A 27,876-nucleotide genomic window follows, 5' to 3' on the forward strand; every position below is an offset into this window, starting at 1 on the left:
ATTGTTGTGCGAATAAATGATACCATGCGCGCGTAAAGAAATCTCAATTTTATCAAAAGGTCAACGTTTTATCTAGATCTAGCTAAATATGCTATCATCCCCAGTGGAAATCCATCCCATGCCGCCAGTGTAAAATGCCGTGGCACCATCTGTGGAGTAAAACTTAAAACACTTTCTCGGCTCTTGGCAAGGAAGTTGAAAAAGAAAACTCGTTGGGCTCTCGGTGGCGTCTCAGGCCTAACAGTGTCAGAACGAACAACCGATCTCAATAATTATTAACGACAAGAGAGTGCTGATACTTTGTCCTTAGCTAGCAACAAGACGAAGCGATGACTGATTGTACTATTAATTTTTTTGCTGTCACAGCAGAGTGCAAGTTGCAAGAGCGAATTCAGATCGAAGCCGGTAGACTGATTGCTGCCATGTTGTTGCGCAATCGCTGTCCCCAGTGGATGTCGTCATGCTGACTTCCAGGCAACGAGCGATATTTTCTGGCTGGCCAGAAACCGGCGACGCGGCCAGCGACAGCGGCGGATCGCCCTCCGTGGCGGTAAAACCTGTCGCTCGTCGCCATCGGTTGTCGCATTCGCTCAAAAATCGCGTGCATGCGGTTGCGCCTTTACAGCGAAGTGGCCAATCAGCCACCGAGGAGTGGTCACTGTGGCACCGCCAGCAGCCTCACCGCCGCCGATCGCTCGACAGTGCCGATATCGTCGCTAGGCCTTCTCCGGTACACTTCAAAGCTAAAGCGGACGGCACTTCGGAATGAATCACCTAGGCTCACAAGCCGCAATATTTTTCTCAACGTTGTTGTTGCTCTTCGCAATAATTGTACACAAAAAGAAAATACGCTGATATTAGCGGTGCCATCAGCTCTGATGCGGGCACAGCCGAGCTGGTCGTCTGCCATCGGTAGCCGTGCACTGCAACTCAGCTCGATAAGTATCAGAGCTCTCGTTCGTGTTTAACGTTTGACTGTGGATATAGTTTTTTATAAGATGTACTATCGACCAAAAAAGTTTATGGACCAAGGGATCTGACGAAAAGCTGAATATCTCCGCAGCCTCAAAATGCAGCCTGGTATTCCTATCCAGCCTCTACTGGTATATGCAAACAACATTGTGATGTACGATTTTACTGGCTACTTTTAAAGGCTGCTCGGATATTTAGCGTTTTCTGAGATCCCGTGGTCCGTTAACTTTTTTGGTCGATAGTACACCCATGAGCAAAAGTATACAGACCACAGGGTTGCTGAAAAAACTTTCGCAATGCCAAGTTTGGACTGCATTTCTCAGTTCGTCTTTCATAAGATGTATAATTTACCCATCACTTTACCCAGCGGAAATTAGTTTGCTTGGAACAGAAGCTGCAGCCGATGTCTGCGTCGCCGGTAGTGGAGGCTTTGCATGCAGTCGTTGCTCGTCGGTCGTGCAGCGGGCGGTGCGCCAGCCGAACTACCGTCTACTTTGGACACCTCTCGCGGGGCAGACGTTCTGCGGCACTGGAGGCCGGTTTGCCGTCTGTATGTTTGCCACTAGCGTGGATGTGCCTTAACCAGAAGTGGACTGTGTTTTGAAAAGTGCGTTGGCGATGACGTATGTCACGTGACGTTTGGAAGAACACTAGGCGAGGAGAGACCAGCCGACGAACTAGGGTTGGTAATATCGATGAACAATTAATCGATTAAAAGTATCCCGCAAAACGATTAATCTTCATTAATGTCCGCTTTTCATTTAATCAACTTAATCGATTAGACATGTTCGATGAATCGTTTTCGACAGTTTGACAGGAGTTGTGCGAAAATTTTGAAATCGTACTAGAATGGTGGAGCATGAGCAGTGACTGTGCGGCGGTGGTAGAGTGACTGTCGACTGTTTTTTCCGAATCCCGAGGGATGCCGAAACGAATGCTTCCCCTCTCTTCACCCACACCGCACACGCCACCACGACATCAGAAGCCGGAGGCTTAAAATGCCTTCGCAATTCAGCGCATGCTATAGCAACCCAGTCGTTGACCGTCGTGTTACTCCCAGTCCACTAATGACGTGGCACAGCATGCGCGCCGGTTTGGAGCATGTTTTTACCATAACAATAAGTTCATGTCGATTCCAGCAAATCTGTAGCTTTCGAGCGTCTATTCTCGCATGCTGGTTGTGTGGCTATTCAAAGAAGGGGTTGGTTTCACCCGAACCAGTAGCGCACCCAGGATCTCTGCCAGGGGGGTTGACAGTTTGCCAATACCATCTATACAGCACTAATTTCGATTTCTTTGTGGGAAATTGTCAAAAAATGCGCTTTTTGCGAGTGTGCAGACGATTGCGCGTGTTACATCTTAGTTGCAGCACTCAAATGCGTAAGGAAAGAAAAGGGGTTAAACAAAAGGGGGGGGGGGGGGTTAAGTCGGCCTCAGGGGGGGGTTACAACCCCCGAATCCCCCCCCGTCGGTGCGCCACTGACCCGAACATCCCAGCCAATTGGCATTCCTTCGCTCTGTAGAAAAGAGCATGTGGCTTAAAATCTTAAACCATGGTTTTGGGGGGTCGTAGTGGTGTTGCAGCAAGCGGGGTTAGCCTGGCACATATAGCCGGCAATTGTTCTGCCCGAGCCTCCTATTAGTTGAGATCAGGGGTGTGTCACCAGGTGTCAATGAGCCTCGTGTCTCACAGGAAGGCAATCAGCACTCATTGCACTCTCTTCCTGATTGCCGCGGGCCCTCCGGGGAAAACGACCTCTTCAAAGGTCCCGTGCAAAGAAGACCACTCTTTTGCCGGCTGTTGACCATCACGTTTCTTTCTCTGTCGAACTGTGGGCATAGCCAAATGAAATGTTAAATGTTGCCGATATCACCAAAGAAGGAGGCATGAGAGCGGGTAAGTGCAGCATCCAGTCTTGATTGACCAAGCCGGGATGTGTTCTGATGTGGTACAACAGCATTGCTTCCTCGTGAGTAAGTCCATGGATCACACATGTTTGATGTGGAGTCTTGTGGATTGCCCTAAAGTGGTTATGGATTGCATCCTTAGAGTTCTGAAAAATGCTTGGCGCTTTCGCTTTTGGGACACATGTCAGCGCTAGGCGTGCTAGATAGAGCGTCAGCTTTGTCGTTTCCTTCAATTCCTGCATGGGCTGGTATTAATTGAAATTTTACGTTAAATCCCTTGCTGATTAGGTTGTTAATCAGTGCCAGAGATTGCCTTGTAAACTTTTCTTGAGGCAGGCCACGATGCAATCTTTGTAACGCTGACTTTGAGTCCGTCAGCACCACGACATCTCGTGCAGAAAAGGTTCGTAGTTTCTGCAAAGCCGTGGTAATTGCGGCGCTTTCTACTGTGGTAGGCGAAACTACGTGATCCAGGCAGCCAGACCACGACAAATTAAGGGAGGGTATACAAATGTCGCTGCACAGCTATCTGTTTGTGCACACACCGACCCGTCTGTGTACACTTGCAGGTGGCTTTGAAACGCTGTGTTCAAGTGGTCCAGCACAAGAAACTTTGCTTCGGCAGTTGAAATGGTGCGTTTCGCCGGTAGGTGGGGCACACTGAGGCTGCAAGTAACGTCTGAAAATGACCATGGTGGGTCGAGGCGACTCCGTGTAGGCCATTTCAATCCTAAAAATCAGAAGGTGTTCAGCGCCGCATGAAAAGGGGAGCCTGAGATCCCAAAGCCTGAGATCCCAAAAGGTGGAGTGGTAGAGCCTCTGCTTCATTAGTAACCTTCTTGTTTGAAACTGCTCGAGGAACTCCCATCACCAAGCAAAGTCCCTTTCTATATACTGCCTCCAAGCACTCGAGTCTACTCTGTGATGGTGATACGAACGGCAGCTGATACAGAATGCGGCTTGTTATCAGTGCAGCTTTTAGTGTAAGCATTGGCATTGGATTGTTTCCCCAACATACACCTACCAAGCGACGAAGTGCGTTGATTCTTTGTACTGATGCAGCCACAACACTTTCAACCATGCGTCGCCACAGTAGCCTGCTGTCTGTCTATGGTGACGACCAGGAAACTAATGCTAGTTGCACGACGATTTGGATGGCCTCAGATATCCAGCGTCAGACGTGTCGACTTCTGCCTCACTCCAGTAATTTTCTTTTCCCCTGTGCATATTGCAATTCCTTGCATATTTTAGTTGGACTTCACCTTTCACTTCTGCCATTTTTCTTCTCTTGTTTAACTGTATTGTACAGGGATTCACTAGTGCCATTTATCTTGTTTAATGCTGCTCTAAGTACCATTTTATAACATATAATGTTTATATTTTATACACTTGTATTTCTAACTTGGTTTCACCTCTCAAACATTAAAATAGGGTCCGAGAAAAGTAGATAACTGTACTTGAACCTTTTAAAAATGTTTAAAGTGCCCAGCAAAAATATTGATTAATCGATGAAAAACTCTGCATCGAAAGCGATTAATCGATTAAAAGCTAAAATGATGAATGATTAATCGTTAATCGAATAAAAAATTTAATCAACCATCCCTACGACGATTGGAGCGTAGCGAAGGAAAGAGCGAAACGAGCGAGGGCAGTGTTTCGATCATCAAGCGCGTGTAACTCCACTATCACAACACCATTTCGAAAAATTCTTACGCCTACGTGTTCATTGCAGACTCTTGCACAACTGTGGCACCATAACGAAATTTTGACCTCTGGTTGGTTTAGGGGCCCTTTAGGTTAAATTTGGACTGGGCTCTTCAGTCACACTTCAAAGCGAAATTCACCTATAAACTGCCACCCCGCCTTTAATTAAAAGAAATCTCTCAGTGTGGGGTATACGCACGAAAATGTTACTGCTTATCTGCCAAGGTTTAGCTCTTGCAATTAGCAAAACCATCTAGAATCTGGATCCCCGGAAAAGTGGTACTGCTGCCACCTAATTGAAATTGTAACTGAATTTATTGGCCTTGCACTTAAAGCAGGGGGTGACTTCGAGGCTAAGGATTCTGAGAAAAAAAAAAACCTTGTGTTATAGTCGTATAAATAAGGTAGTGCTTTTTTTTTTTTTTTGTCTCTTTAAAATCATTGCCGGCTGCAACATGTCTCAGTCATGTTTTTTTGCCACGAAGCTTGAGCTTATCCAGGAAAATATATACGTATATGCCTAAGCTGCAGGCAGTGTTTTTTTCAGGAGTAGTGGGCATTGTAGCCAGAAGCTTGGTTGTAAGCACTTTATTGCATACAGAAAGCAATGACTGTGTACAAGCAGCATCCATTATTAGCCCGGAACTCATGCTGGCTGCAACGAGGTGGAGCTTCTCTGTGGGCTTCACATCTCACACTGGCTGCTATGAACAGGCCACTGGGCTGCCCTGCGTGTTTCACGTCGAGATTCTGCATCCTCTGCAGCCATGATGTCGTAGTGGTGTGGAAAGCCTACGGTATCCATGTCTTCACTGGCTTCTTCTGGCCTTGCTGTTGGAGCACCACTTTCAGCGTCGTCTCTGTCTTTTGCCCTTGGCATGAAAGCAAAAAAGTCAATCATTTAAAAGCACTCACTCGGGGCGTGTATGATAACATTGTCTACATTTACACGGGAAACACAATCTGCATTGCAAATAAAAGCCAAGCCGTTCTTCAGAGCTTAAAGTAAAGGCCTCTGCCCACATTTGCTAGTTTAAGGCTTTAACAGCTTGTTCATCTAAAATTACAAGAAGCTGATCTCAACAGTTCATAACATGCAAAACAAGTGCTTCTGCAGCTTAAGTTTGCTCGCCACTCACTTACAACTGACTACTATTATTCATGTGCGCTGTGTTAACAAGCAGCAAGAAAGCTCACGTCAGCAGGTGGTTGATGCAAATAGCAAGTTGCTCCAGGGTGTAGTCGCTGATTTTCTCCAGTGTCACTGACCAAATTGGAGTAAGGCAGAGGCAAGCACGAGCGCACACAATGCATGAAGCAGCAACCATAGAAGCAGGCATCTGGATGAAGGTGTAGTCTAGGAGAATAAAATCATGTCGTTATTTGTTGTTCTTTTCACAAGAACAGGAAGTGCCCTTTACAAAAATGATGCCTGCAGGTTGCCTTTTAAGGCAGAAGACACCACCGGCAAGAGTTAGGATAATTTGTTCAAGTAGTGTGCATGTACAGATTCATCACTGTGACAGTAATAATAATAATAGGTGGGACATTGAGGGGGAAGAAAATTATAAGTCTAGAGAGTAGCTTAGCTTGTCTCAGCAAGTTCACCTCTATCACATACTGTGCAAAGGAATGGAGGTGTCACTGATACTTTGTTAGTACTGTCAGTATGAAGCATCTGCATGTACACATTTGTATTATGTGCGTTGCGGGACATCCCTGTTAAATAAACATAGATGAAAGTAGTACTTGTCCCTATATTCCTCTCATTTTTTATGCTAACTTTTAGCATGTGCCAACTAAGATTCCCAGCAAGTCCTCCTCATCAGCACCTGCAGACTTGCTGTTGTACAGCTGAGCTCCTGGAAGGCATGGTGTTCTTGTATTGTGTAGAAACTAATTTTAGCTAATGTCATCGTACTGCAAAAATTACACTGACATTGTTGTGCAGGCCATTTAAGCTTGCAGCATATGTGGCAATTTGTGCACAGTAGTTCATGTTACAAACAGTCCATGTGACAAGACATTTAAAACCTTGGTGAGGACACATATGCCAGTATCAGGATCACCCATCCACATGGTCCTTTACACAGCTTGTGGGATAGGCCTGTCTCAAAACATGCGGTCTTGAATTTCAGACTTGTTTAAGTGACCTGCACAATGCTAATCCAATAAAAAGATTAGCACCAGAGAACAACAGCCCCAGAGCAGTAAAATCGCATGTGGCATAGCAGTTCACCTGCCAACTTGCGCACCTTAAAATTCGTGAAAATCCCTCATACATTACACCAGAAGGAAAAGGGGGGGAGCGCAATAGCACACATTCTACGAGTATAAAGTTTGCCTTCAGCACACACCTTTTGTGGGATACATGATTTACCTTTACATACAACACACAAACGGCAGCAAACTTGGAAGTTCAGAAACTGGCAATCAACACACTGTTTTCAAGTTACAGTGACGCAGCTGCCAATTTCACCTGCTTCAGAAACTTGTCTGAATGAACTTGTTCCAAGCAGGTACCGCTCTGGTGTCCTTTCACAAACAAGACTTCAAAGGCTATGGTCACAGACCGAGCAACAAAATGTTTTTGCAAACAAATTTTTTCATAAATCTTGACTAAACGTTCGTAAAATAGTAAAACAAGGGTAGCTGTACAAACGGCTAACATTTGCGAGAATGAAGCACTGTTTCAGGCCTTGCCTGTTGCCCTCAGGATAAGGCCGCTCTACAAAATATAATTCTTTCCTGCTAGCAACTGTCTACAAGACTATCGTATGATTGAAGGTAGTTGAAGGTAAATTAAAGACTGAAGTGTGATAATGTTCATGTCATTCATATGTTTGTGAATTACTTCACCACATGTGATTTCTCCACTTGTGATAGTTTCTGATGTATTTGCAGGCTAGCTGGTATGCCATATTTAAGCTGTCCAGCACATAATTAATGCATTTCGTGTATTGAGCCTTTTCTAAAACCACTGATGGCATCGGTCAGTAGTCATTCCAAGTGACGGTCAGCAAGGCATCATCACATGAAATCATTTACGCAATGTAATGCCAGAATAAATGTGTTCACATTTTAGGCACTAGCAGACTAGGTTCACTACACTTTTAACATCAGCGACTAAAATACACTGAAGGTAAGGCAAACACTAAGTTAAGAACTTTCGGGGGTACCTTTTGAAACTCTGCATAGGCTCAGTAGTAGAAGTTTTAGCAGCAGAATAAATAATAGCTGGGCTTCCGCTCTGAATTTTTCATTTAAATTGACGACGTCACTTTGCAGCATCAGATTTCGTGACATATTTGCAGATTTTGATCCTTTTTATAAAAAAAAAAGTACACAAAGCTTCTAGGTTGACTTTTAGATTATTTTATTGCGATAGCAATTATGTGGACACTCCAAGCGGATTTCTGTGTATTGACCCTTTTTAAATGCAGTGTACTAAGTGATGATTACCGTACTTTCCAGTGTATAAGACGCGGTTTTCTTCTGAATTTTTCGGCGGTGCTTCTTGTAGAACGGTGCGACTTGTATGTACTGTACTGTAAAATAAGGAGCAGTGGGGCTGTGGCTAAAAGAGGGAGCATGACGACGAGGGAGATAAACCTTGTTTCGGTGCTCGATCGGCTGTGTTACCTCTCGCTGCTCTATCGTGCTAGTCTTACTTCCAAAGTGCTTCGCGACATTTGGTGGAAGGTGCTGGGCCTTTTGCAAAACTGGAACTCCGAAGCCGGACGATCCCTGTCACATCTCCCATGCCTGAGGAGACTAGTCCTCCCGATCCACCCCAGGCACCGCCTCCGGTCGTCTGTCCTGGCGCGCCATGCCAACGGGATCCTCCCATATTTAATGGCACTGACGATCATGACATAGAGGACTGGCTGTCATTGTACAACCGAGTGAGCGCCCACAACAAATGGACTGAAGCTGACAAGTTTGGTTATGTACCATTCTACCTTTCCGGGGTCGCCCATCTTTGGTTCTGAACCATGAGGCTGACTTTTCCACCTGGACAGCTTTCCTAACGGCACTTCAAGAGGTCTTCGGTCGCCCTGCTGTGCGCAAACTTCGGGCTGAACAACAGCTTCACTGTTGTGCCCAACAAAAGGGCGAAACCTTTACCAGCTACACTGAAGATGTAGTTGACATTTGCTGGCGTATCAACCCAGATGTGACCGAAGATGACAAGATCAAGAATATCTTGAAAGGCATAGCAGATGACGCCTTCCAAATGCTCTTGGCAAAGAATCCTCAGACGGTCAACGACCTCCTAACGCTTTGCCAGAGCTATGAAGAGCTACGCAAACAACGGCTTTCTACCCGCCGAGCTCTCGCTCCGGACAGTCGCACTTTCAGCTCCGAGTAACGGTGTCAGTGCTCCTCCTTGCAGTTCAGCCATCTTTGAACAAATCAAGCAATTTGTACGAGAAGAAGTGGCACGCCAACTCTCTCTTCTGCCAGCCAGTCAAGCGTCCGAGTCGCCCTTGGCTCCCGATCTCCGTCAGGTCATACAAGAACAAGTCGCTAACGCCGTACCACTTGCTCATCAACCGCCTCCTATGCCTGTTCCACTTACGTACGCTGCCATTGTCGCGAATCCAAGGCCCCTGTCTGCAGCTGTTCAATCCAGACCTACCAGCGCCTTTCCCTCACCTTCGCACTTAGCTGCCACATATGCCCCTACAAGCAGCTACTGGCCGCCACAGCAGCCCGTGCGCCCACCTCGCCAATATCTCCATCAGTCTCAGCCCGCTGTTCTCAATCAATGGCGCACCCATGACAACTGCCCTATTTGTTATTCGTGCGGCCTGCCTGGGCCCTTTTTTTTTTTCCGGAAAAACTGCCGTCAAAATCGGATTTGATGTTATGGCCACGCGAAACGCGCTGGTTGACTTAATTTCTACGGGTTCTGTGTGCGCTATCGAGTTGGTGGGTACCTTTTTCTCGTGATCGAGTTCCCGAGCGCCGTGCGAGAAGGACATGTAGCAGCAACGCAAGCGGCGGCAGGCCGACAGAGTCGGCCGACCCTGAATTCGTCGAATCTACAGGTCGCTGTCAAGATACGGCACACGCCGCTGCCCAAACTACGCAGTTGCTACCAGAGTACAAGCCGCACCCCCCCCCCCCCCCTCCCGTGCTGCCTTCCTGCTTTCCTCCCTTGTGCGCGATTCGGCTCACCGTCGGACACTTTTATCACACATACAGCACACGGTGCGCGAGGAAGATGTTATCACCCTTGGACTTTATACGGTACATCGCGGCAACCGCGATGGCAGAAATGCGCCTGGAGTGAAAATATATGGCACCCATACGCTTATGCGTGACCCGCATTCACGGAGCGAAATGTCACAAATTTTTTTAATTGCTTACCAAAAGAACAGGTGCGTCTTATGCACCGGTGCGACTTATGTACGTTTTTTTCCGGAAAAACTGCGGTTTTGAGGGGGGTGCGTCTTATACAAAGGTGCGACTTATAGACCGGAAAATACGGTAGCTCACTTCAACCATACTTTTGGTGAAGTCTGACACAGCAGCTACCTAAGGAATTAAAGTTGGGCACAATCCCTCAGCATCCACTGTTGTGTAATCGTTTGGCACATTTAAATATTAGCTGTCGTCTAAAGTCACCTAAGCCATTTGTTTTTAGTTACGCAGGCATTTGCAGGCAATTTTTGTGTGCATGTATATGTGTGCCTTTACATGGATGTTTTTAAGGCCTTGCATGATGCACATGACTGTGGAGCTTTTAGTGCATAAAAGTCAAATCATAACACAGTTCTACATAGTTATTTAGCAAGCAAACAGCATGAAGAGGCTTTCACATTATGCAATACACTCCAAACAACATAAAAGGTACACATTAAAATGGAGGCAAAGTGATAACAGTGGCCAAACCACAGACGCCTCAGTCTTGAGCTAACTTTATCACACTTGTCTTCATCTGATGAAGATAAGCCCCTCTTGTCAAAAAGCCGGCACAAGGCTGAGGCTTTGCTTCTTTGCCCACTGTTGATCACTGTGTAATGCACTATTGTTAGCAGCATAAAATTTACATACCTTTGAGAGATGCTTGAAGAAAGTAGTTCAGGTAATTCCTCATAGAAGCACGAAGCTCTTCCACCTCTTCTGAGATTGTCGCATGAGATGATGGTACATCTGTCGGAAATATTGCAAAGACTGCAAAGTATTCCAAGAAGTGGGCCACTGTCGGATGATGCACCTCCCACTGAAAGAACTCCAGTATGGCCCGCTCGACTCGTGCAATGTCTCTTGGGCAGTAGGCATTTCCCATTAGCTTGCTGACCTCACTGATGTGAGAATTGCGACAGTCCTTTTCTTCGGTTTTAGCTGGAAAGACGGGACATCATTGGCAGCATTATGTTGTTATTTTAAGTATTTCATTGTGTTAAATTTTTTATTATCACTTTACCTACCAACTTAATGACATGCTTAAATTTACCACATTCTAGCTTTTTTTTTTGTGCTACCAGTACAATGAAATGTGGGATGCTTACAAAATCTTATGTTATAAAAGCTATTAACAGGTGCTGCATAAGCTAGTAGCCATGCAGTAAAAATTCGAATACAGTAAGGCACCTGTGTACCAAATTCTCTAATTTCACTATGATCAAGCAAGCACATTTGAGTGTTAAAAAGTGAAATGTGAAAGAATAAAAGCTTTCGACATGTTGAATAGAGTTCAATGTTACAAAGGCTTTTTAAATTACGGTCAACTCTTCATAGTTCAAGCCTAGACAATTTTTTTTTGTTCAAAAACTAGACAGATTTTGGCTGGTCTCTAAATTTTCAATGCATCCCAGAGCTATTAACTCGGAAAAATTAATGCTTCATCCATCTTGGTGCTTCTGAAACCGCTTCCACCATCATATGCAGCTAACAGACATCCAAGGAGCATTTATTAACTAAAATATTGTTATGCTTGGCATTTAAGCATAAATAACACTACAAGAATGCATATCAAAATCACATCTTTTATGGCATAATCATGAAAAGCCATCTCCACTTATACTTTGGCAGCTGGAAAAAAAATTTTCCAAGCCCGAGAAGGTGCTTCATATGTTTTCATATTTAGGCTTTTTATTACTAAACAAAAATATGCAGCTCTTGAATTGATGTGAGTTGGCTGTATTAAAAAATTAGGTGATGCGTATCTGCTTTAAAAGTTGACATATCAGTCGTCCAACTACCACTGCCATTCTACTCTTGTGCTCCTAGCATATGTGCTAATGGTTTTACTGTTTTTCGAGGTGCCTCCTACCCACACACAAAAAAAAATCAAATGCATTTGGGGTGTTTTTTCATCACAGAACATCCATAGATCAATCTTGCAATGAGCTGCTCTGCACCACCACTGCCTCAAAGGATGCTGGCAGTAGTAGTCTTTGGTGGACTGGAAGGCAACTATTGTTCAATGCCCTAGTTTTTTTTTTTTATGTTTGAGTCCCCCCCCCCCCCCCCCCCCCCATTTTTTTCTTCTTTAACATGACCGACTGGCTTAAAGGAGTACCGACATATTTTAGACGGCATAGAAACTACCACATACTCCTGCTCGCTCAAGGACAACACTTTTAAGTACGAAGGGTGGGAAACACTTTGATATTTTAAATTACTACTTAAGTTGATCTCAGATTCCAGACCAGGCATCATCAACATTGTGATGTCATGACACGAAGGAAAATTTGCAGATGTGTAGCAATAAGGCTAGGTATGGTGACGCCCATAAAAAAAGCAAACAGGTGTGCTGTGCACGTTACTTCTCACTGCGCTGGTATGTGGCAGTCACAACGATGGCAGGAATGGATGGAGTGAGCCAATCTATCACGATGCGTACACCTTTGTGTACTGAAACTGAAACTGGTCTGTAGAAACAAGTGTTATAAATTGTTTATGGTGTGTTGATGCTTACCATTTTTTTTTTTTCCTAGGGTTTAAAGGGTGTAGATCTTCATTTAATGTAAGAACATGACAAGTAAAAAATCTGTCAGTACTCCTTTAACCCTTGATATGAATGGGCAGGAAGGTGAAGATAATTATTCCACTGTAGGATCAGGGTGGAGGAGGTACACTAGCAAAATGTGCACTGCAGCTTGCATTGGCATTCTATTTAAGGCTGCCTTGAAGCCATGTACTGCAGGAAAGCAGCGAAGACTACAGGCATCATGGCGCTGGTAGGGCAACTGCACATGAAATCCGAACGTAACGAGATCAGCTTATTATCATTCTTGTATGCACCATTTTCCTGAAATGTGTGCTCGCTGTTTTCCTGTGACTAAGCACTTATACATACGTAGCATAAGTTAGCCTGTGCTTCACATGAAAAATATTTTAAAATGTTAATTTCTTTATGCTTTGCTGACCACAACTGACCACAAGTACAGAAGCAAGAGTGTTTTAGGCAGCTGGGACTATTATGTCACAAATATAAGAGCAAACCAGGTGGTCCCACAACTATTTTTGCTTTTGCTGAAATTTTTATGTAATGTAGGAATTGCATTTTCTGGGAAGAATGAATCTTATTTTTTAAGACGTAATGTAGTTTTCTTGAGAAAAACATGGCAGTACAGCAATTATAAGTCTTGTCACTGACCAACAAACAATGAAATAGATGTTTGTTCACCCAATCTATGCGAAGTCACTTCATCACATATCAAGAGTACATAAACTGTTTCAGCGATGGCCATTTTCCTTTTCTGTTTTGTAAACAAGGTGTACGGGCATCGAAATGTGAATTTCTTGGTTTGGTTGGTCAGTTACCAGATTTATAATTGCTGTAATACGACTTTACCTGGACAGACAGTTCTCAGGACAGTTCTCTGGACAGACAGTTCTCCCTTCTACAGAAGAACATGATGTATCACTGGAGGTGGGGACGTGTGTCTCAACTCATGTCATGATTCGTTAATCTCATGCGAGATAAAATTGTGAAACTTCTATGGTTCTTTAACACAGAAACCAGAATACTGTGCCCTGACAAATTTATTTTGGGAAAGCATTTTATTTGCTCACAAAACTTTACTCTTCTCTTTCTTAAAATAGGCAGACTTCTTTCATGCAGTATGCTTTCCTCAGTTGTCCCAAACTAAGCAGCTTACTAGGACAATCTCAAATTCGGACATTTAGTATAAATGTGCTGCTGTTTCAAAAAAAGAAAGAAAAAAAAAACTTTGCTTCTAAGAAAACTGGAGATATTTTGAGATTGTCACATAAATAAAAATATTAAAACTGCAAAGGTTCCAAGTGGAATTAAAAATGACATTCACTACTGTTTTTGCAATCTTACTATAAAACCTATCATGAAAAGAGAATATATAACTGCAAAAAGATCTTGCATTGTTTTCTTAAAGGGATCCTGAAAATATTTTGTACAAATGTACTAAGTCACTAAGGTAGGTCCTTGTGATCATCAAGGGCCAAATTTAGGTGGTCTGCTTAAAGCGTGTAATTTATTATTGGACTTTCAACATCTGCATGACTACAGATCACAGCAGCATCACTCGCTGCATTTTCAGCAGCCTCTCCTCATTCCATGTAGAATTGGTTGAGGCGGCAGATCCCTTCGGCGAGTAATCTGATTGGGCTTTTCATGTGACATTAGTTGGAATACTTGAAGCATGTAATTGACACTAAGCTTATTTGTAGTAGCATATGTATACTTAGTAATTTGTGTAGCCTGCAAAAATAAATACACAAATGCAATGAATGTTCAAACAGATGGTACACTTCCACCTCATAATGCAGATCATCTGCTGCAGTACATGTGAGAGAAGGAGTGGAATAAAGAGTTCCTTCCGAAATACTGACTTTGTAGAAGCTTTGCGAGGCTTCACCAAGAAAGGCGAGGGGTGACAAAGAATGTAACAGAGGTTAACAATAGTACAGTGGCGATGACACCCATGTGACACAGAGGTGTTTTCAAATGAACAATGTTTTCTTCAGCAGCTGGAGCATAAATAGTTCAAGCGTTGTACTGCGCTTTGTACTACAGGTCTGCACAGAGAATCAACTGCAGCAACTGTACACTGTAGAAAATGCAAGTGCTGCACATAAACTTCATTTTGAGGCTAAGGCCACCAAAATGCTGAGAAAAACTGGGTCAGAAAGAGACGTGGGGAACACACTGTTCAGATCAACCTGAAGTAGACAAAACTTGCGACAAAACTTGCGTGCCTAAGCAAGAAGCGTAAGTTTACATCAGTGAACACAACAGTTTTTATCAAAATGCCACAATAAACTTGTCAGGGCACAGAATTCTAGATGCACAAAACGTTGCCAGTTCGTAAGTCACAAAAACATGCATGCCCACCCACAGTGAGCTTTTACAGGTATAGCTGTTGTAGAGGCATTACAACTGCATCTGCACAAGTCAGTGGCAGCATACAATGGCCTGCATTTTTATTCCAAAACTTTATAAAAGTGCATTTTATATTACTGTTTGTTTTCGCTCCAATTTAACAAGATATTTCTGGTCCACATTGTTCGATAACACACTTAGTGTCATTGTTTGCCTATTTTGTCCAGACTTCAAATTGTCAACAGGCAGCGAAACTATTCTACGTACTAGCAGCGGCTTGTATCTCCAATGGTGTGTATTGTAGACATGATGATGGTTTTTCATTTTTTCCAGATGACCTAGGCATGATGCCAAGTGTTTCATTGAATGATTTGAACCACAAAATGTGATCTTATTGTATAATGTGAGTGAAAACAAGGAAGAAGTTAGAGAACCTTTTAAAGTTGTTAGAGTGAAACATGAGTCACCGTATGCTGTGCATTTGTCGTAGTAGCTCCCCTGTTTTTATCATCATGCTCATCATGTTCTGTTTTGATCATCATCAACCTAATGGATAATAAACTGAAACTTTGATGGGGATGATAAGATTAAGTTTGAGTTTAAAAGTTTGAAGAAAGCACCGCAACAAGTTCCATGCCTGGCCTAACTGCACCACCATGTCAAGCAAGTGAGCACTAAGGACAGCAAGGGCTTGCAGAGTGTTATGGCGTGCGCTACGTTGCACGAGGTAGTCAAATCATTATGGAGAAGAAAGGAGTTTAACAAGATCAGCAGGATGAAGTGGAGCACAAGGGACATAAAGAAAACTGACAGCAGAGAAGCAGCAGCAGTGCAGTACTTGGCAGGACATGAAATGGGGGAAAAAGAAAGCTATAGTTCCACAGCAAATTGATTGGAGTTCATTATTGTAGGTTGTAACAGCGCAAACAAACAAGAGACATGAAGGAAGGCAGACACAAACACTTGTGCGTGCCTGCCTTCCTTCATGGACCTTGTTTGCTTGCACTGTTACTGTCTAAGAATGAGCCACAGTTCTCCAGAAGTGTATTAAAAGCCCAACTTCATACGGAAAGTGATGTGTAGACAGCACATTTTCTATTTCACATGTTTTTTGCAGACAATATACTGTGTGGAACACTGCCAAGTTATACTACACAACGTTGTGCTAGCTGTTGCTGTTATCGCAAAACTAAGGTTTAATTTTCTACAGACAGGTTTTTCGAGCTTGCATAAACATTGATCACAAACAAAAAATACTAGTGAGACCACCCAGTTTGTTATTACTTGAATGTGCCTGGTAATGTTTGTTATCAGTAGTATCAGTGCTACCACTGTGACGCTGAAATTTTCATTTGTGCAAAGACTATCAATGATGCCTTCAAATTATGCTTGGGCAGAGGCAAAAGATTCTCAGTGAACAAAGGCTACTTCAAGTCCATCCATCACTCTTTTTTAATTTTTGTTGAATTATCTGTCACTGTAACTGGTCAACTTATGCTAATGATAATACAGCATGAAAAGTTATATACAAATCTTGGCATTCCTGGCATTCATTTCACACTGCATGGTGACTTCCACAGAATACCGAGGCAACAGAAAACATCTCCAGCACATTTCATTATAGCTGCCATATCTAAGAAAAGCCACTTAATTACATTAATCAGCAATTAACATCCTGATAATCTTTAATGAAATACCTTTTTATGCCTGTAATATATTCAGTAATATTGACTGTACATAGTATGCTGAAGCACATTGTTTTATAACATTAGAAGTGGTCCTTGTAGTCCCTACACTCTGCTGCACACCCTGAATAGGAATTTCTGTTCACTAACCTATTAGTCCGGAATATAGCCATATTTCTGGCACTTCCAACATTAAAAGTCAATAACGTGAGCCAGTAGATTTGTTTTATCGATGCAACTATGCAAGCCTATTTTATGATGTGTCACTTTATGATGATAGGGCGAGAAAGTCTAGCTACACAACATTGCTTGGTTATACTAGTTAACATCCGGCACAACAGGTGCTAACCTGCAACTACAATACAGCCCAAAGCAAGAAGCTGTAGATGCTCCGCGTCAACACTCTGGCTATCCATGTAGAAATCCAAAAGGTGCACAGAGAGATGCTTGACCAGCACACAGAAGTCCATGCGGGAGCAGATGTCACTGATGAAGGTCACGAGTGATCGCCTGTAGCGGAGCTGAGGCGACTGACATTTGTAGCTCATCCGTCGCCGCTCCCTCTGGCGCAAGTACAGATAAATTTCTGCTGTGTAGTCTGTGAGCCACCACCTTTCAACATACGCCATTGCCGGTTCTTATGTGCAACAGCTTGCTGAAATCTGTCGGGGAGAAGGCTGCAGAAGGAAGCAGGGATAGACTGCATGCGTAACTGTTAGGATACAGCGTTAAGAAATGGCTTTATTTGCACCATGAAAGACTAGATTGTGTTAGCCAGAAATGTGACCACTGAAAGTTTCAGCTACCACATCTAAAGACGTGCATGATGTTGCTGTTATAGGTGAAAATTAGGGTTGGGCGAATAGTGAATTTGAGGTTCGAAGCTAATAGTGATTTGGTCGAATAATTTCGAATCGAATAGTATGTATAACATATTACACTAAAACCTAGTTAATTCGAATTTCACGGGACCGAAAAAAACAAAAATGTCCGAATTAACCGAATTATCGGGGTATCGAGAAAACAAGCAAATGCTTACTACGTCAGCACGATTTTATTAGTGTAATGGATGAGCAAATCCTTTTGCGATTTTGCACAAAAGCAGTGCGGAAGCTGCAATTCTCGTCATCTCGTGACTGACTGGCTCTCGAGGCCTCGCGACTTCCTTCGCAGAACGGCCGCGGCGCGCGCCATAATTTGCGACACGCTTTGCACTACCGCGCGCACATCCCGATTATTTTTGCGCCAGTAAGCTGACCGCCAACAGATCGCACGTCCATCGCGATGCAGCCGGTGCTCTTCATCCTCGACAGCTTTGCACCGCGTCAAACCGAAACAAGTGTTCGTCGCAACCGCGTCCGCTATCGACGCGATTATGAACGGCGACTTTGCGGTGGGTACGGCCACGCTAGCGGCAAAAACGCGCGCGTCATGCCGCGAGTGGCAACGCGTCATGCCGCGCGCGCGCAAGAGCGGCAGGAATCGGGGTTTTTAGGGTACGGCCACGCTAGCGGCAAAAACACGCGGCAAAAACGCGCGGCAACGAGTCATGCCGCGCGCGGCAAAAGCGGCAGGAATCAGGGGGTTTTGCGGCGTGCCGCGCGAAATGGGTTCGAGACCCATTTCGGGTACGGCTACGCTAGCGGCAAAAAACGCGCGCGTCATGCCGCGAGCGGCAAGTTGCCGCGCGTCAGCGCCTTGCCGCGAGGCCACCGTGGCAAGCGCGTCTCGCTGCGCGGCAGCGCGATAAGATCTCGCGCGCGCTATCACCGTGAGCGGAAAGGGCACGATCGGACAGCGTCCACAAATCAATCCATGTAACCGTGAGAGACGATGGACGTCGATTGGAAAGCAGGCGCAGAGCGGCGGCGGTCCGGTTGCCATGGCTCCGTGACGTCAGCCTTGACGCTCTTGATTGGTCATTCATCTCGCGGCACGCGGCACTTGCCGCAGAAATATGTCTCGAACCCATTTAGCGCGGCACGCCGCAAAACCCCCGATTCCTGCCGCTTTTGCCGCGCGCGGCATGATGCGTTGCCGCGCGTTTTTGCCGTGTGTTTTTGCCGCTAGCGTGGCCATACCCTTCTGCGGCAAATGCCGCGTGCCGCGAGATGAACCAATCAAGAGCGACGAGGGTGACGTCACGGAGCCATGGCAACCGTACCGCCGCCGCTCCGCACCGGCTTTCCAATCGACGATCGTCGTCTCTCGCGGTTCTATGGAGGGATTTCTGGACGCTGTCCGACCGCACCCTTTTCGAAAGCTCACGGTGATTCCGCGTTCCGAGAGCGCGTGAGATCATATCGCGCTGCCGCGCGGCGAGACGCGATTGCCACGGTGGACTTCGCGGCAAGGCGCTGACGCGCGCCAACTTGCCGCTCGCGGCATGACGCGCGCGTTTTTGCCGCTAGCGTGGCCGTACCCTACGCGGCCGACGCACGCACCGCGTCAGAACGAACTCCCGTTCGCTGCAACTGCAGACGAAATCGCGGTCGCTAACTACGCGATCGTGGTTGGCTACTACGCAGCTTTTTAGGCACGCGGCCGACGTGCGTATCGAGTCAAAACGAAACTACTTTTTGCCGCAACCGCTGCGGAAGAAACCGCGACAGCTATCGACGCGATCATGGATGGCGACTATAAAATCCCGCGTCCAACGCGTTGTTATGCGCGGCGGTAAACACAATAAAGACACAAAGAGGCACGAAGCGTTCTGTCGTTGCTGTCATTCACGTAAACTTTCGCTGATGACTATGGCGATGCGGACTCCGCCGCTTCGTTTCGGTTGTACGCTAGCGCCGTTTCTGCTCTTTTGCGTCGCACATTTCCGGCTCTTTAATGCAAAAATGTATAGCCTTCGAGATTTATAGTTGATGTATGGCAGTCATGACGTGAAACATAGCCTCCGAGATGTGTACCGGCCGTCCGTGGCTTCTGGCTGCCTATTCGGGAGCGCCGAATAATTCTAAAATATCGAATACCTGAATTCGAATCGAAGCGAATAACGAATATAGAATTATTCGATCGAATATTCGCCCATCCCTAGTGAAAATGAACAGAGTAAAGTCTTTTGCATCGGTTAAATTGTTAGATTTTTTTGGCATCGTGGAATCTGCAGTCCACACAGACTTTCCGTGCATTCTGTGAATAGCTAGGCATAGCTAGCGGAGAAAGACACATGCTTCTCCCATCTATACAATTTGCTTGTTCATGCCCAGATTTCATGCAACGATGACCTTACTGGTAGGCTTTGTCCAATAGCTTATGTGGAATAGTATTTGCCCAGTTTGTCCGAAACCATCTTATATACACTGTGGTTTATGACAAAGCAGATAAATGCAAACCTATCCCTTTCCTAAACTATATAATATACCTCGTGTATTGTATTCCAAGGAAGTTAATTTTGAGATTTGCATAGCAATTGTGTTGTGGCAAAATTGGCTCAAAAAATAAGCTTAGTACACTGTAATCAACATCTACTGCCTGTTAAGGCTTTTAATCCATGAAAGCCAAAGAAAAATCTATCAACCAAATTTTATTGATTTTTGGTACACAATGATCCTTTCACGCTGTAACTGCATTGCGAGTTTATTAATAGTGCTTTATTCTTTCGAACGGTAAGATAGTGTAAATTATAAAGTACGCTGGTTATAAAGAAGCTGCTTGGTTTTTGTCTCAATTTTGTAATAGCTTGGGAGTTGGTGATTACACTGTAAAGTTGTACATTCATTACAGGTCATGATATATAGATATTTCTATATGAAACTGACTGAGAAATTACCATCACTAGATTATCAGACAAGCCCACCATTGAAGTGTGTTGCCTCTGTGCTGACTAGACAGAAATATTAGTCTCCATTAGGCGACTCAGCATGTCCTGAAGACAGAAAAACAGTGAGGCCCACATGCAAGTCAAACTGAAGTGATAGATCAATGGTGCTGCATGCGGGAGTGGATCCAGGGTAGCATAAAGAGAAGGGGGGGATTGACTGCACATTCAGTTTTGTCAGCGCATGAATTTTCTGCTCACCATATATACCAAGATCAACTCGTGTCAGAAACAAAATGTATCAGGGGGGGGGGGGGGGGGGCAGCCAGTATACCCCCTCTGGATCTGTCAATGGTTCCAAGTTCATGTCCCGAGTGTCACTTTCATCGATTACAGGGCTTTGATAAGCAAGAAAATAATGTAAACATTGGAAAGGATTGGTACTTTGTACTACCACTTTGAAGATATGAAATCACTCCTACTGTTGACTTACGATTTGTTATTGATAAATACTATCGTAATGGAAAAAAAATTTCACTGCACATTTATATATGCAAGAAGAGTCTGTCTGGGCCGTTGTGGCGCCATTTTCTTGCACATTAACACACTGCTGCTAGATCTCTTATGCGGCTGTGTCGATACTTTCTGTGGAATTATGGCACCTTGGCCACTATCTTGTACGCGTTCGAAAAGCCGACGTTTGGTTTCGTCTCACCCGATTGTCCAGGCCGCGGCCTAGGCCAATCTAGGCCAATCGGATGAGGCGAAACCGAACGTCGGCTTTTCGAATGCGTACATGATAGCGGCCCTTCTCTGTGCTGCCCTCAGAGATTATGACCTCCAAGATTGCCAACACATATATGTGCCCTGCTATGTTCGAGCATGTGAGCTGTCTGTGAGCCATTTCTTATCGGATCACTGAAGCTAAACAGCAGTGGGCTATGGTGAGCCCAGTGAGCCCTTGGTAGGGAGGCCGCCTGGAAATGCCAAGACAGGTTACTTGAGTGAGACTGGTTACTTCAACAAGTTAACATTTCGAATGATGTTACTAATTCGAAACAAGCTATCTGTACACTACTCATACTGCCAAGTAGCGCATTTCTTCTGCATTTCTTCTGCACCAGCTGGAAAGATACACAGCACTACTAGTTGGTTTTCTTGAGTTTGTGGATGAATTCATAAGTGCAAAAAAAATTTAAATTGTCTGTGTGCATCTCGACTTCAGGAGACGAATGTCTGTGCACTGTCTTTGGCATAGCGACTTCAGGAGAAAAGCGTCTGTACTCTGTCTTTAGCACAGAAGAACCGTATGCCATTACCCCGACCCGGCAACCTGCCAACTTTGTGCACGTACGCCATACTGAGACGGTAGTGTTAAGCTATGGTGGCTAGCCACCATTGTTAAGCGGTTTCGACATGATAAATACCCTAGTAATGTTTCGTACACTCTAAAAACACCCTTTGGGATGCATCTTTTTCCTTCAACCAGTGGCAGTTTTGCCTGAAAGGCGAAGCATCGATTGCGATAGCAAATTAGTAGACAGCTATACGAAGTAAGGATAGTAGTTTTATCGGCCGTATAAACTTGTGAATGTTCGCTTACTAACTAAATTTACAAGCATGATGTTACGCGCACACAAGCAAACATAAACACATCTCACTCGATGACTGCGGAAACTCGCTGTCAAAACGCTAGAGTGAGGAAGCGCGGCAGCAGCAGCGAGTGAATTGACCTTCGTGCTGTCTCTCGCTTCAACGTGAACTAAGCAGCGAAAACACAGCGCGCACGAAGCCATCGGCACTCGTCGCACTCTGTCGCCATCGCAGATCGCTTTTAAGATAGGGCCCGCGCGGCCACGCCATACGCAGCAGCCGCCGGAGTAGAACCCCCCTCCCTCCCCTCCCCCCGGTTCCTTGCGCGTGGCGGAAAACGGCCCGCTCCCTTCCTCCCTTGCGTGCGCAATTGAGATTGAGCCGCCATCGTCGGCTCACCCTCGTACGCCCTTGGACTTTATACAGAACATCACGGCGACGCCGACGACGATGGCAGAAATATACCTGGAGTGCCCGTATAATTGCTATCGCAATAAAGGCGACACGTATGTCAGCAGTCGTCGCTGGGCCTGCTAGATAGTGAATATAACCTGCTGCATAAATTTGTCAACATACCCCGATGAATCTCGAATGTCTGTGCAAGCTAGTGTGCGCAGATGTCGGCTAAACTAGCGGTGGTTTTCCTTTTTTCGCTTGTTTCATAATAAATTTTAATTCGAAGCCAGCGCTCGTCCTGTCTGTTCTTTTCGTCTGTCCTTATTCATCGGCGCTGTACAGTTATTTCATAATATAGACACTCCAGGCGAATTTCCCCCGTCGGCGTTGCCGTGATTTTCCGTATTAAGTCCAAGTGCGATTCGCGGCCGCGCGCCGTATATGCTGTAGGTGCGAGTGAAAGCTTGCGAGGGTGAGCCGAAAAGGAAGGGGCCTTGATGCGGTGGTGTCTTCTCACGATCGCAAGGGATGAAGACGGGGAGGTCTTCTCACGCGCGAGAGGGTTAGGGGAGGGGGGAGAAGCTGGGACATGTGCGGGTGCTATATAGAGTAGGGGGCAGATTAGTGCGCATCTAATCTACTGCAGCTGCGGCGGTTGAGCGCGGCCGCGCTTAGTTCTCGTTGAAGTGAGAGACAGCGCGAAAAGGAACTCGCTCGCCGCTGCAGCCGCTCTTCTTCACGCCAGCGTTCTGACAGCGAGTGTCCTCGGTCATCGACTGAGATGTGTTCGTGTTTGCCTGTGCGTGCGTGACGTGCTTGTTAATTTAGTTAGTTGGCGGTCACTTACAGCAGTTTATGCAGCTGATAAAACGACCAACCTTACTTCGTATAGCTGTTTAATAATTTGATGTCACAATCAATGCTTTGCCTTTCTTGCAAAACTGACTTTTTTTTTTTGCGCTGCAGTGCTTTCAGGCCACGAAAAGCGTGTAAGTAGCGTGCGCTAGAGCACTGCACTGGCCTGATTTTTCGGCCCGAGCCCGGCCCCGCTTCACAAGGCCCGAGCCAAGCCCGGACCCTTAATACAAAGGCCGAGCCCGGCCCGGGCCCGGGCATACATGACCGAAACCAGCCCGGGCCCGGCCCGGGCCCGTGTTACTGAGCCCGGGCCCGGGCGTTCATTACTTAGCTAGGGCCCACGTGTGCATGACCAGGCCCGGCCTGTAAGCAAAAAATTCTTTTTTACTTACGGATTGTACCGTATCTGTCAACCTCACCTTCTCGAGGTTTAATCAGCTGCAGTATATAAGCAATAAAAGGCCGAAATATTTGTTTCTCCCACGGGAACATAAGTAATCCGGCCCATTGCCTGTGCTGCTATTTTTCCGCTGGTGCGCATGCACTTACCTTGATTTGTACGATATGGTTCTATGATGTCATTTAGCATGCAAATATACAGGGTGTTTCATTTTAGCCGAACCAAATTTTAAAAAATTGCCTGTGACAGATAGCACAATTATAATCCTTGATCTAAACTACTCGATGAGGCGGCCATTACTTCTACGAGAAATCAAAACGCCTAATTGAAGAATTAACATAATTACGTTAATTACCTTTTTAATTAATTATTTTACAGCACATCTTTCAATACACTAATTATAGCCGCTGAGTTCGCAAGGCGTATCCACTTGAAATGAATTCTCAGGACTAAACCAGTTTCGAGATAGCAAACAGTGTGCGCACATGTACAATAATTCACATATATTTCCAGCCATCGCTGTAATTCCTCATGGACGAAATAGCTATGAACGGAAGGACAAAGAATATTTCCGTCACGGCGGGTTAACAGAATTGGAAAAAAGTTTTAACAGAATGCATTTTAAACACTACAATAGCGATCATCATCATCATCATCATCATCAGTCTATATATACAATATACAATAGCAATACTAACTACACAAAACAACGCAACACCAACTATGCCACATAACATGAGACTGAATTTTACAAGATTAACATTTGCTAAGAAAACGAAACAGGATGTACATTATATACTCAGAACCATGCACGAAGGCAGAATAATAATAACATCAGATACATTGCAAGCGACCAAAGTATGAGCGGAGTTCTTTCTTCCTGAAATTATCGACATTTTTGTATTTGTTTAACGTGAATGGTAGGTTGGCGTATTAACGACTGATACTTATGGAGTGTTCTGAAGTATGGAATTGACCATATCTCAGGATTTCTTGTGTTTGGATTATTGCGACGACGCTCTAAGGAGGCTAATTGTTTTATGTAGTTCCAAGCTCATTCTGACATGGTGGCCTAATGGATGGTCAAAACGCCTAATTGAATATTAACATAATTACGCTAATTAACTTTTTATATAATTATTTTACGGCACATCTTTCAATCTACGAATTATAGCCGCGGAGTTCGCAAGACGTATCCACTTGGAACGAATTCTCAGGACTGAACCAGTTTCGAGATATTCATTTTCAAAGTGTCCGACGAAATGCATGGGGCGTTCCAGTTAACTTGTTGAGGAAAACTCTGTTTTATGCATTGACGCACAGAAGTAACTGGCCTTAGCGCTAAAATAATGCAATAGTATCGACACTGGTATAGTGCAATCGCAAAAGCGGTAACATGGAAATGGTTTGAGGAGCGGTTCTTTGTATAATTTATTTTTCCTTACGCGGAAACAATGTTCGTTTTTGTGGAAAAGAAAAAAATTAGCGTAGCTTGCACTGGCGGCGCAATGCTAAAGAGACCGGAGCTGATGGGCACCTAGCTAGTCCTGGCTTTTGGGCTAGGCTAAGCACTGCCAATTCATCCCCAGCATCTTTCAGAATTTATTGATTATTGATCGATTATTGATTAGCTATTGATTGGCTATCGATTGGCTATCGTAAGGTATTGGCCACATATTTGGGCTAGGATAAGTACTACCAAGTCACCCCCAGCATTTCCCGGAATTTATTGATTATTGATCGATTATCGACTAGCTATTGATTGGCTATCAATTGTCTATCATAGACTGACTAAGTTTAAGTAGTCTCCACCATTCTTAGCTAGACTTATCCAGGCTCAGCTACGCTAGTTCACAGGTGTATATGCCATTGCGCTTGGACCCTTTCTGCACTGCTGCCAGGATCGCCCCACATTTTTGGATTCAGTGGACACATTAGGCCCGGCTGAAACAGCTGTATACAATCGTTGCCTAAGCTTTTCCCTTCCAGAATATATCTCACAAAATGTTGTGGTCCACGTTACGCTCCAGTATACTGTCTAAAAAAGCCACGTATAATGGGATCCTTTCTTCTCTGGATATTTCAATACACTCAGTAAGAACAAATAAGTTATCATCCAGGCGTCTACAGATTCTGAAGCCATTCTGAAGTTCTCCCAATATGCCACTATGTTCTGCCCATGCTTGCAGTTTTAATTTAGTCGCCTGCATTGCTAACCTGTGCACGCGCTTAATTGCATTACTAACCTGTGTTAAAGAACTTTTAGCTGCACAAAAGTTCTTTAAATTCCCTGTGGCCGATAGCAAAATTCTAACGCTTGATCTAAATTTCTCGATGAGGCGGCCATTTCTTCTACGAGAAATAAAAATTCTTAACATGATTAACATAATTACGCAAATTAAATATTTCATTATTTATTTTACGGCACCTATTTTAATCTATGAATTGTAGCTAGTCAGTTCGCAAGGCGTATCCACTTGGAACGAATTGTCTGGGCTGCACCAGTTTTGAGATATTAATTTTCAAGGTAGTAATTTTCAACTTTTTTAAAGGAAACGCTGTTTTAAGCATTGAAGCACAAACGTAACTGGAACACCTATGCATTTCGTCGGACACCTTGAAAATTAATATCCCAAACTGGCGCAGTCCAGAGCATTTGTTCCAAGTGAATACGTATTGCCTTGCGAACTCACCAGCTATAATTTGTTCATAAAAATATATGTAGTAATATGATTAATTCAATTTTTAATGAGCACAATTATAATAATTATTCAATTAAGCATTTTTATTTCACGAAGTAATGGCCGCCTCGTCGAGTAATTGTGCTATCTGCCACAGGCAATTTTTAAAATTTGGCGCAGCTAAAAAACTATATTACCGATGGAATGGGTAACGGTCTATATGAGTTAATTCTTTTCCCCCTTACCTTGATAAACTCATTCTACTTTGTCGCCAGCTGTCTGGTATTCGCCTATTTTAGTTTTTTTTTTTTTTTCCCTATTCTTTCAACAGATTAATCAGCCGATCCGCCGTGGTTGCTCAGTGGCTATGGTGTTGGGCTGCTGAGCACGAGGTCGCGGGATCGAATCCCGGCCACGGCGGCCGCATTTCGATGGGGGCGAAATGCGAAAACACCCGTGTAGACTTAGGCGCACGTTAAAGAACCCCACCCCAGCTGGTCCAAATTTCCGGAGTCCCCCACTACGGCGTGCCTCATAATCAGATCGTGGTTTTGGCACGTAAAACCCCATAATTTAATTTTTTTTTCATTAATCAGCATAACGGGAGCCTCGCCTAACCCTGTGGATGTGCGCTTAGTAATTTTCGGGTATCGTCCAGCACTTTGACGCGCCAACGGCTGCCTCGCGGAGGCTGTTGTAACCAGCAAAGCGACGCCATGGCCTTCGAGATTGGTTCGCATGCTGCCCGATCGCGGAGGCCATGAGAACGCCATCAGCAGGCTGAGCAGGCTTGGAAACCGTGGCGCGGCGACTTCCGCTAATACACTGCTGCTATTGGGTAGCACCATATGACGTCATGGGAGATTGAAAATTCAAGTGGAGGGTAACTCATTTTGCTTGTATTTTGAATTTTCTCTGATAACTTGGGTTTGTGTGGGTCAAATTTTATCATTCCTTTTGCTATGCATTCTATATGACATTCTGAGAATAGATCTAGACCAAATGTCGTGACCCGAAAACGGCGTCGCAGTTAAATGTTCGGATGTTAGCCATGGGACAAATCAGCACCCCTCAGGGTGCAATAATTTTTACTGTGAAGGTCAAAACTCACATTGGTGATTAGTGTAGATTTTGTATTATATTGGGATTTTTACTGTTCGAAAAGCAGAATAGTACAGCAAGTGTCTGTTACTGAGTGCCACAAGATATGTGCGTTTAAACGAGCCAATACTTACCGACACGGTTAGGAGCCTGTCTGCAAGAAATGAATGAGACACATATCCCGTGGTCACTGGTTTGCACTGCAATGACGATAGAATTGAACAAATCTCCTACATATATTTTAGGACCACCTTGCTGGTAAGAATCGTAAGAACGACATGTACCACGAGTCTGCATGTGCAGGTAATATAGATTGAGCCACATGTCAAGGGAGATGACCATGAACAATTATCTGTCAACCGAAAGGAGCAAGTGTACTCTGTTGCCTGCTAAAAAAAAAAAAAATCGCAGTTTCGCCCGCAAGGCGGAGCACCGATTGCAGTGGCGCACCGACGGGGGGTGATTCGGGGGTTGTAACCCCCCCCCCCCCC

The 27,876-nt window shown here is 44.7% G+C and overlaps 1 protein-coding gene across 1 annotated transcript in view; it reads right to left on the reverse strand.

Annotated features, from left to right (window-relative positions):
• Positions 1–5,025: 5,025 nt before the first annotated feature.
• The window catches only part of LOC119459379 (cyclin-J), a 33,392-nt gene continuing 10,541 nt past the window's right edge, over positions 5,026–27,876 (reverse strand). Inside the window, exons 3-6 of the mRNA XM_037721377.2 lie at positions 27,520–27,539; positions 10,648–10,938; positions 5,782–5,941; positions 5,026–5,456 (exon numbers count right to left, since the gene is read on the reverse strand). Of these exons, the coding sequence (XP_037577305.1) occupies positions 5,270–5,456; positions 5,782–5,941; positions 10,648–10,938; positions 27,520–27,539 (658 nt within the window). The 3' untranslated portion in view covers positions 5,026–5,269. The remainder of the gene's footprint in view (positions 5,457–5,781; positions 5,942–10,647; positions 10,939–27,519; positions 27,540–27,876) is intronic.

The sequence above is a fragment of the Dermacentor silvarum genome, chromosome 1 (assembly GCF_013339745.2).
Source record: "Dermacentor silvarum isolate Dsil-2018 chromosome 1, BIME_Dsil_1.4, whole genome shotgun sequence".
Classification (NCBI taxonomy): Eukaryota; Metazoa; Arthropoda; class Arachnida; order Ixodida; family Ixodidae; genus Dermacentor; species Dermacentor silvarum.